The sequence below is a fragment of the Rhagoletis pomonella genome, unplaced genomic scaffold (assembly GCF_013731165.1).
Source record: "Rhagoletis pomonella isolate Grant_MI unplaced genomic scaffold, Rhpom_1.0 Rhpom_scaffold_05625, whole genome shotgun sequence".
NCBI classification, from domain to species: Eukaryota; Metazoa; Arthropoda; class Insecta; order Diptera; family Tephritidae; genus Rhagoletis; species Rhagoletis pomonella.
In genome coordinates, this window is record NW_023464163.1 from 1 (window position 1) to 11680 (window position 11680).

At 36.5% G+C, this 11680-nt stretch overlaps 1 protein-coding gene across 1 annotated transcript; it reads left to right on the forward strand.

Moving 5' to 3' along the window:
* Positions 1-9294: 9294 nt before the first annotated feature.
* On the forward strand, positions 9295-9638 carry LOC118755209 (the record flags this gene model as incomplete). The annotated part of the gene is made up of 1 exon (XM_036490057.1): positions 9295-9638. A coding segment is annotated over one exon (344 nt), but the record flags the coding sequence as incomplete, so codon positions are not given.
* Between the last annotated feature and the right edge of the window lie 2042 nt (positions 9639-11680).

Genomic DNA, 11680 nt, shown 5'->3' on the forward strand with positions numbered 1-11680 from the left:
TTAACTATTCCATAAAATCATCGAAATCGGTTCACTAAAACTAGCTCCCATACAACTGATTTAACAGAGACGTTGTTTTGCGTTATAACTCCTCCAATTAAACAGATTGAAGTTTAGTATAGGCTCAATTTAACATATAGCACGTATACAGTTTATTATTCAGATATGAAGTTAGAGTTATAGCACAAAAACACATATCTGAGTAATCAGTTGTATGGGAGCTATATGTTAATGTGAACCTATTTCAATAATTTTAAGGAATAATTAAGGTAATATTAAAAAACTGTTATGTGCAAAATTTAGTAAAATAACTTCAAAACTGAGGGAGTTATTTGTAAAATAGTTAAAATTTAATCAAACTTTGAATTTAGAACGTCCCAATTAAGTGAGTTCAACTTTCAAAATCTCTGCTCAAAGTTTGCAACTTGAACAGTGTAATTTGAACCCAGCTTATTCTTTTGTTTTCTATTTCATGTTTATTCCTCGTTTAACTTTTGAAGCAGTTGATGAAAATGAATTACACTTATATCAATCGATTTATTAAGAGATTACGAATAAAATGATATATAAAACATAGGTGTGCTCACAAATTTAAAAATTAATTTTTTTTTTGAAAGTGTAACTATTTTTTAGATATGCCCTTATGCTCATTCTTTTTCGCTTTATTCCTTATTCGAAAAATTATATGTTTCAATGGACACATCGATTTGAATATATAATTTAGATTTAGATAACATTTTTAGCAATTAATTTGAGAAAAATAAAACATTTAGGTTATTGTTTGTATTTTTGTCGATTTTAAATTTGTTACCCCAAAATAATTGATATCAAATAAAACACCTCTTTGAGGTTAAATTTTCGAGTGACGAAAGCTGAACTAGAAACACAAAATTTATGATATCAATTTCGTTATACGCATTTTTTAAGTGCTTTTGAAACGTATGGAAAATCTTTTATTATTTATTCGGAGCGAACGAAATTCCGTCTACTGCTAGAAACACAAAATAAAAAAACAGAACTTTTGCAACGATTCGTATGAATAAAAAAGATTTTCCCTACGTTTCAAAGGCAGTTAAAAAATGCGTATATTTTTCGTCACGAAATTGATATCATAAATTTTGTGTTTCTAGTTCAGCTTTCGTTACTCGAAAATTGTACCTCAAAGGGGTGTTTTATTTGATATGTAATACTTCTATATTGGCAGTACGTTGAAAGTTCATCCGCAAACATTAGAGTGCAGATATATAATGTTAGAACGAGAAAACTAACCTGCCAATGTACCCAGAATGACGTTTGAAAACAATAAAAAATCAGGAGCGGTGGAGTAACCGTCAATATTTTACAAAATCAAATTTTAATTTTAAAAGAAAAAAATTAAAATAAAAAATAGTGCGGAATCGTGTGGTTTGTAGAAGCAGGAATTAAGTAAAATAAAATCGTATTGCATGCGTAAGTATGTTGTTCTATTTAAAAATGACCCACATGTCGGCTAAGGCGCACAACCTCATATATCCCCGCGGGCAAGGCGGTGCCCATCACCGATGTACATACATCTTTTAAGAGTGGTTATGGTAGTCACCTCAACTGTATCCTTTAAATCTCTTGCTGCTTTTTCAAATCTGCCAGTTAGTTATCAATTTTAGGTAAACATTTTTGGTAAATTTTTAAAGTTTTTCATTATATGTATTTTATTTAAACCGCTCCTGGAGTGACTTGACAGTTATTGTTGTAGTTTACAAATATACATTAATACTAACACAAGCGAACATTTATTTGATAGGCCGCCTCCCTTTAATTGCGGAATAAAATAACATTGTGAAGATACGTTAATATCAATATAGAAGTATTACATATCATGCGTCGGTACGTTGATTTTGATTTGGTACTTTTTCCATAAAAGCTACAGCTCGGGAAAACAATATTGATGCTTTCCATTTCCAGACAACCGGTCAGGTACGAGCATGATTTTTAATTTCGACCAAATTCAAATATATTGTTTGTTGGTCCAAATAATGAGACATGTATTTTTTCTTTTGGCTCGGAAAAATTTTTCGGCCGAATTAAACGCGATTTTGTTTTTCAGGCAAAAATCGATTATTCGAATTGACAGTGAGAATTTTTTTTTAAATGCCCATAACTTTGTCAAAATTTAATAGATTCCAACAATGTTTTTACTCAAATGTCAGTTATTCTTGTCACTTCAAGATAGAACGATATAATTATTGATTTTCATTATTTAAAATTTTTTATTTAACAATAAACAAAAAGTGCAATTTTTTTTTAATTTAATTTCTCAAAAAATGTAGTTTTTTTTCTCCTAAACTTTTTTACCGGGAAAGAGACACTTTGAACTACAATCAATCCAAATCTCTAATAGCGAAGATTTTTTTTTCTGAGTTATGATTTTTTATAGAAAATATACGTTTTTATGGTACATACTACAATATTCTTATATTGTTTAACTAAATGAAACATATGTATGTAATATATCAGCAAAAAGTACAGCCGTGATCCTTTTTTGTGTATCAAATAGATATTAGAACACACTTTCCACCATACAGTTTCAAAATTCAAAATTACATTTTCCCGCTTTTTATAATCGAACATTGTTGGAATCTATTAAATTTTGACAAAGTTATGGGCATTAAAAATAAAAAAACCTCACTGTCAATTCGAATAATCGATTTTTGCCTGAAAAACACAATCGCGTTTAATTCGGCCGAAAAATTTTTCCGAGCCAAAAGAAAATATACGTGTCTCATTATTTGGACCAACAAACAATCTATTTGAGTTTGGTACAAATCAAAAATCATGCTCGTACCTGACCGGTTGTCTGGAAATGGAGAGCATCATATGTATATTTATTTCTCTTGCGTCCTCGTGAGAAACACATGTGCGAGATGCGGTAACCAATCCGAGTGGAGCCTTGGGTCACGGCAGAAAGAGTGGGAGCTTCGGTGGGGCCTTATTCGGTTTAAGGGCTCACTGAAGTCTGCAGCGTCTGTTCACCAGTAGGAGCGGATGCAAGCGGGTGTCTGCTTGGAGCAAGCGGCTCGCTATATAAACGTGTATTTGGTTGCGAAACCACCCCCGTCCCAGCAATGGGTGCGCTGGGTTTGGGACCCGCCACGTAAAAGCCACTTCCAGTGAAGAAGCCAGGCAAAGCCTCAGATGAGACCCCCCTTATGATGACGACCACGGCAAACGTTTAAAGTACTACGATTTGAGGGCATGCACTTGGAATGTCCGAACCCTTAATGGGGATGGTGCCTCTGCCCGGCTTGTTGATGTCCTCGTAAGGACAAAAGTTGACATCACCGGTATCCAATAAATGCGTTGGACGGGGCAAGGCAAGCAATGTCTGGGGCCTTGCGACGTCTACTACAGTTGCCATGTAAAGGAGCGCAAATTCGGAGCTGGATTTGTGGTGGGAGAGAGACTCCGTCGCCGAGTACTGTCGTTCACGCCGGTGGACGAGCGTCTAGCCACAATCCGCATCAAAGCGAGATTCTTCAACACCTCGCTCATCTGCGCCCATGCCCTGATGGATGAGAAGGATGAGGCATCGAAGGACGCCTTCTATGAGCGCACGTACGAGCGCTGCCCCCGTCATGATATCAAAATCATGCTTGGCGACTTCAATGCCAGGGTGGGCAAGGAAGGGATCTTTGGATCCGCCGTCGGAAAATTCAGCCTCCACGACGAAACGTCCGACAACGGATTGAGGCTGATCGACTTCGCCGGGGCCCGAAATATGGTAGTATGCAGTACTAGATTCAAGCATAAAAGATCCATCAAGCTACGTGGCTGTCTCCGGATCGAAAAACAAGAAACCAAATTGATCATGTTGTGATAGACGGAAGGCACGCTTCCAGTGTTCTAGACGTACGCACACTCCGAGGCCCAAACATCGACTCGGACCACTATCTTGTTGCAGCCAAGATACGCACCCGCCTCTGTGCAGCACAAAATATGCGCCCAAATATGCAAGGAAAGCTTAACGTCGAAAAGCTGCAATCACAACAGACAGCCAGCGCTTTCGCTACTCGACTCTCACATCTGCTCTCAGAGAGCACTCTTCAACAAACCGACATATACGAGCAGTGGAACCACATTTCCCGCTCATTAAGTACCGCCGCCGAAGAAGTGGTCGGATTTCATCAAACCCGAAAGAACCACTGGTACGATGAGGAGTTTCAAGAAGCTGCAGAGAAAACAGATGCCGCCTACAAGGCCACGTTGCGATCGGGCGCAACGCGCGGTATGTGGGACCGCTATAGGGATATGAAGATGAAAGCGAGGCGTATTTGCCGCAATAAGAAGAGAGAGGCCGAAATACGTGTGTGCGAAGAGTTTGAAATGCTGGCCGACAGGAAGAATGCCCGAAAATTTTACCAGAGAGTTAGGCGACTTACGGCAGGTTTCAAGACCAGAGCGTACTCCTGTAAGAACAACAATGGCGCCCTAGTAACCGAAGTCCAGAATATGCTTAAATTGTGGAGGGAACACTTTTACAACCTACCCCAGTCGGGGATGATGGAGTAGCTGTCCCACCGCCTGACTATGACGAGGTACGAATAGCGAATACGCGGCTGAAAAACAACAAAGCTGCTGGAGCTGACGGCCAGCCAACCGAGCTACTCAAGTACGGCGGCGAGGAGGAGATGAGGTGCATGCATCAGCTCGTATGCAGAATATGGTCAGATGAACGCATGCCCGACGACTCGAATTTAAGTGTGCTCTGCCCAATCCACAAGAAAGGTGACCCCGCCATTCTCGCCAACTACCGCGGGATCAGCCTTCTAAGCATAGGTTACAAGGTCTTATGGAGCTTATTGTGTGAAAGACTGAAGCCCACATTCAATGAACTGATTAGGCCTTATCAGTGTGGCTTAGACCTGGAAAATGCACCATAGACCAGGTATTCACAATACGCCAAATCTTGGAAAAGACCCGCGAGAAAGGGGTCTACATTCACCACCTATTTGTCGACTTTAAAACCGCTTTTGACAGCACTAAAAGGCGTTGCCTATTCTCCGCTATGTCTGAATTTGGCATCCCCTCAAAACTCATATGGCTGTGTAAAATGACGTTGAGCAATACCACCAGCTCCGTCAGAATTGGGAAAGACTTCTCCGAGCCGTTCGCCACAAAACGGGGTTTCAGACAGGGCGACTCCCTTTCATGTGACTTCTTTAATCTGATGTTGGAGAAGATAATAAGAGCTGCAGAACTGAACCGCTCAGGAACAACTTACTACAAGAGCGTGCAATTGCTGGCTTATGCCGATGACATCGATATCATCGGTATTAAAAACCGCGAAGTTTTATCTGCATTTTCCAAGTTGGATAAGGAAGCAAAGCGAATGGGTCTGGTGGTAAACGAGGACAAGATGAAGTATCTCCTGTCTTCAAACAAACGGTCAGCACATTCGCGCCTTGGCACACACGTCATTGTTGACAGTTACAATTTCGAGAAAGTAGAGAATTTCGTTTACTTGGGAACCAGCATTAACACCGATAATAATGCCAGTATTGAAATCCAACGTAGAATCACTCTTGCCAACAAGTGCTACTTTGGACTGAGTAGGCAATTCAGGAGTAAAGACCTCTTTCGACGTACGAAAATCGCGCTCAATAAGTCACTCATCATGCCCGTGCTGGTATATGGCGCAGAAGCATGGACAATGACAACATCCGATGAGGCGGCTCTTGGAGTGTTCGAGGGAAAGATTTTCCGGAAGATTTACGGGCCTTTATGCGTTGGGGCGGCGAGTACCGCAGACGATGGAACGATGAGCTGTATGAGTTTTACAGCGAGATGGACATAGTGCAGCGAATCAAAATACAGCGGCTCCGCTGGCTTGGCCATGTCGTTCGAATGGACATCGACGCTCCAGCTCTGAAAGTATTCAACTCGGAACCCACTGGTGGTAGCAGAGGAAGAGGGAGGCCCGCACTGCGATGGAAAGATGAGGTGGAGAAAGACTTGGCTTCACTTGGCGTTTCCAATTGGCGTCAGTTGGCACAGAAGGGAAACGACTGGCATGCTTTGCTGAACTCGGCCAAAATCGCTTAGGCGGTTACAGCGCCAAAAAAGAAGAAGAAGAATATGTATATTTATTTAACTTTTCTATATTTTACTTTTATTCTCCAATTAAAATTGCAATAATTTAAACGAACTTCAATAAAATTAAATCATTTATACATGAAAGTTATCGCAAAGCCGTCGATTTGTGGTTTGTTTGCAAATTCGTTATTAAGCAAAGGGCGAAGTACATTGATTCACCTCAGAAAACTTCAAATGATGAAGGCATGTCAGAGACGTAAATATTTGCGGATTTTTATAAAATATCTGTAATTTTTCTATGTACATTAGACTGCATCACCAAAAAAAGGGGGTTTTCCACCGGAATCATAAAATCTTGTGTATTTGAAAACTTCATCCAAAATTGTTTGCAAAAATATTAAGGTTTACGTGAGCTGGGTCGATTTGAAAATACCTTACAAAATTTAGTTTTTTATGAATAAAAATTTTTTTTATACAGAATTTTATGAAAAAAATACCCTCAGATGACAAAACAGCTTAAGGCTAAAATATCTGCATAAACATGTTACACATTTTTTTTTTATGGAATCATGTTTTTTAACTTGTTTCATAGATTGGTTTAGGAAAAAACTGAATAACTGGTTCAAACTATACCGATTTATACTTATGAGGTACCATATGAAAGGTATTTTCTCAGTTTTTTTATTTGTTTGCAAACACACACACAACCAAAATTTTTTTTTTACGAGAGTTTGTTGATTTCGTTTTAAATTTTGCACAAAGATTGAAACCTAGTTTTATATGTAGTGTTGTTCCGATACCGCCATGTACTCGATTAACTTGGTTTCGCGCAATACCCTTTGTTACACCAAAGTCAATAAGATCGGGAACTTTTTGAGATCAGATGGTCAATACATAGACATCAAATCCTCTGTTCTGGATTACTTAATATAGATTTCTACCCTCTGGTGTAATCAATCCAGACCCCCAGTATGTATGGTTGGCATTGTAATCTGCTGCTACTATAAACTTACTGCCAAACTTTAGGAAAAAGTCATTTAATTGTTTTTCTTTTATGTTATGATGAGGGGCGTTATATAGCAGATACGGTAAGGCCACCCAAGTGGTCATCAATGTGTATTTTAGATACAAGCAAAACGTCTATATGACAGCGCACTAGGAAAGCTTCTAGTTCGATTTTATTCTGGGTTAGCTCGTTCGCATTCCAAAAACAAATTTTAAGATTATTCATGGTTTAGCTAAAAGGGCTTGAAGTAATAGATTTTGATTTTCAATTAAATCTTGTACCATTCTCTGCATTGCCATCACTTGCTGCATAACTTTCAGAACGCTATTTATAGTAGCTTCTAGGTTACCACTATTCTGACCAAAAAGAGGTTGTGTCGGAGGTGTACTTTTCAGCATTTGTGCATAAAAAGAAAAGTCATTGGCGCAGGCATTGGCTTAGCGATTTCTGGTATGCGGTTATGCCTGATAGGAATATTTTTGGAAATTTTTTTCTATTTCATTGAGATATAAACTGGACGTGGAACTGTTCCACGGTAATTTGAGATGTGCTACTCTTCGTAGGGAGCGACGATATAATATCGATGTTTGTATATACTTGCCGTTTTGGAACTGAAGATTTAAAACAAGTAATTTTTAAGCAAAAAACAAAACCAACTTCAATTCTCATATAAAAATATAAGAGTACTGTTAATTTCTTCATGATCCAGTGATGGGTTCTAAACCAAATTAGTATGTGACCCCCCTGAGGTGCCACCTCTTCGTTCAAAAAACAATTATCGAAATGAGGTTAACTTGGTCCAAAGTTATGCGGTAAAATACATAAAAAAGTATATGGGGTATTCTTTCTGCCGATATTTCTTTTAACTTAAAACTTTTTTAAAAATACAAATGTAAAATTCATGAAAAAACATAAGCTTTCCAATGCCGAGTGGCAAAATGGAGTGAGGGTCATTTTCAAGTTCGTCTCGAGGTAAACATGGTTTTTTTCTCGTCAACATTTTTTTCAACAAATTAACCCAACTACGAGTATTAAATTTGGTGGGAAAACTATTGACGGTAAAATGCACCCCATATGATATGTATGTTATATGAACGTAGAATTTTCCGTTCTTTTTGAATACGAGATTCAGAAAGAATACCCCATATATATTCTGACGATTTGATAACCTCCTACTTTTTTGGAAGTCGGCTAATTATTCTTAGAAAAAAGGAAAGAACAAACATTTATTAATTCTGATCAATGTGATTAAAATTTTAGTGGAACCAAAAAATTTTAGGTACAGGTGTACGTATGTCTCTTTCAATGTGAATCCAAAGGGGTGTATCTCGTGTTACATAGCCCACCTGTAAAATTCGAATACATTTGTTTTTAAGAAAGGTGCTGTAATAGACATTTACCACTATTATTCATGCCTTTTTTGAAAACATATTTTCTTCCCTTGCCTTCCGCCCAAAGTTTTGAAATTTAGGTCACGAAATTTTACTGTTAAGAAAAAATACATATATTATCAAAGGTAAGCTAAAACCGACCTAGTGCAAAACTGCTTTATCAGGCCTATTAAGAATTTTATTTTCCTTGCGTAGTTCATCTGCATTTGAATTCGACCGAAGCACATTTTTGTGTTTTCTCTCTTTGAAGCAACTTTGAAAATTCAAAACTTCTAAACCCTTTGGGAATCTTGCTCGAAGAAAATTTTATTGGAATGGAAATTGTTTATTCTATGGATCGTAATTTTATAATTTTAATATCGCCGTCATATCAAAAGACGTTTTGTATGGAAAAATTTTAAAGATGGTTCTTTATTTTTCCAATGATGCTCTGTTTTTGTACTTAAAGCAAGAAATAGTGAGCTTATACCGAATTTTGTTGACCCAACTTTTATCGACATTTGCGACACCCATAATTTTTAAGAAGAAAGAAAAAAATTTTAAGACCATTTCTGTCAAATTGAAATCAAGCTGTGTGCACGATTTAATATGTAATCGCCATGTAATACATTGGTCGAGCTGAGTATATACTTATACATATGTATGTACAACAGTTCGTTTTTATTTAAAAGAATTCCATGAAAATCGGTCCCGCTCTCTCTAAATTTTTTTACGTAAAAATTTATCTACAAATTGTTTATATTATTTAGTAAATATATGCATATTTTCATTGACAGCGGCACGCTCCTAAAAATGTACTAAATATATAACATTTTCATTAATTCCAAGGGTTATCCTGGAGGAACGGGTATATCTGCTTATAATCCCATCAAACTGGATCTTGGAGGAGTTGTGCTTGGCACATTGGTTGGTATTGGAGCAATTATAATAATTCCAAAGCTATTAAATGCTTTTCATGGAGGATATGCTGGCTATGGTAGAAGTGAAAATGATAACGATATTTCATCAATTTCAAATATAGTGAAAAGAATTGATCATATACTTGCCCAAAACAACGTCGACTCAACAAGTTGTACGCAACGTGCAGTTTGTAGTTACGTTCGCTCAACTAAATATAATATAAAGGCTGGAGTGTCCGACCAAGTGGATGAATTCATTCAACTACTGTCTGAGTAAGTGTTAGTTGTTGTTGTTTGTTTGCTCTTTATTTTCTCATAAGGTTTTTACATTCTTCACTAAAGAATTGATTAATACACGCACTAAAACTTAAATAAGATAAAGCTAAAAAAGAACTAACTTCAAAAGAACAATATAAAAAGGTTAAGGTTTGTGATTTTGCTAAAATACGGCTGTAAATCTAAGTTTCTCTTTCGTAAAGATGAAATCTAATAGCCCATTTCCACCAAATGATTAACCGCAGTTAAGGGTTCAGATAAGTATGAAATATTTTAAAATGGGGTGATTGGCAATGCCTATTTCTTACTTTTTGCTTCTCTACTTTCGTTTGCTTGTACAAAATATGAGCAATTATCCCGTTCATGTGATAATCTCGTTTTTCCAATAGGCATAAACTGCAGTTAAGGCTTGGTGGAGATGGCTTATATGTCATTGAAATAAATTTAGCGTGTTATTTCCCAAAAATTCTATGCTCATTATTATTATTTCTTTTGATTTTGGAAAATGCTTAGAAAAGTTGATAGTTCGAAAGAGTTAATTACGGTTGGGACATTTCGGATAACTATTTCGAGATTCTACTGTATATGTGTACATATAAGGTGGCATTACTACACTCCCTACAGTATTAGAGCATAACATTTAGGGCCAGTTGTTCAATGTCCAGTTATCGATACTTCGATTGGAAATTGAATTGATAAAAATCGATAAACTCAAATTCTCATGAATATTTTCAAAATTCATAAATTGAATGGATAAATTGAAAATATTTATTAAAAAGCTATTAAAATCAGTAGGCATTGGAGTTCTACTGTGAATATCTTCTAAATGGTTCGAGTAATCGATTAACTACATGAGACCTTTTTTGTAGAGCATTTAATTCCGTATAGAAGTAATTGAAACTCATTTGACAATAATTATTTTTTAGTAAGTTACAAAATTCAAAACAAAAAGTTATTTTCCTTAAAATACTTCAATTTTGACTTTGAATATCTTTTAAATGGTTAGATTAATGAAAATAGTATATGAACCATTTTTGTAGAGCATTCAATTTCCTATAAATATTGACGGTTTAACGATATATTGGTGATAAGATATGACCATTTTTATATGAGACTAAATTGAAAATGGAAAACTATGATGAGCATAATATTCCCGTTAATATTAAGAGCTCAGATTTGGTAAGTACTTTCTAGAGGTACATAGGAACTAGTTTTCGTGTGTCGGATCCAAAAAAAAATACTTGATTTTTTTGACCCACCCTACTGTACAACAAACAATTTACAATACTCGCTAATGCAATAACAACACTTTACAATACTCGTTAAAGCAATTATAATGCTTTACAAAACTTGCTAACCAATTTATCTCTGTTTCACAACTTGCTTGTAGCTTGCTGATTCGCAACTGACTGACTTGCTGCAAAAGCGGCCTTATATACCAGCGCTCTCGCTCATGGCAACTCTAGAACGTTCTCCCGTGTATCACACTTCCTCTCATTCTTTCGCTGTTCGCGGTATTCATCCCCTTGACGTTTCTAGCTGTCGAATATTCAACGTCATTCCTCGAACATTCTGCAATTTTCTTGTTGTTCGCTTCGCGTTGCTGCAGTATTCGCCACAATATTTTCCAGAATGTCAATTTCTTAAAAGTAAGTTAAGGATTAAATAAGTTTGGAAACTGTTAGAAAAAAGTATACTAACCGATAAGCATTGTACTGATTTTTAACATTAAATGCATGCTTTTTAAACACTTGCATATCATTTTCAATCTCGTCTATCACATAAGCTAATGTTGAAGTTTTTTCCACCTTCTTCATGACATTTTCCACAGTTTTATGTCATGGTTTTTCTTGGGACGCCGGTGTTTTGTTTAATCTGTCTACAATTTCCCATATATGCCATTTGAACATTTTTGGAAAAATAAGCTATTTAAAAAAAAATCCCTTTGGGCCTTAAAGTGACATTCTGGAAATAAGTATTTCACATTTTTGTTTTTTTTTTTTAAGAGCCTTGTTTAACGAAAATATAAAAACAAGGCA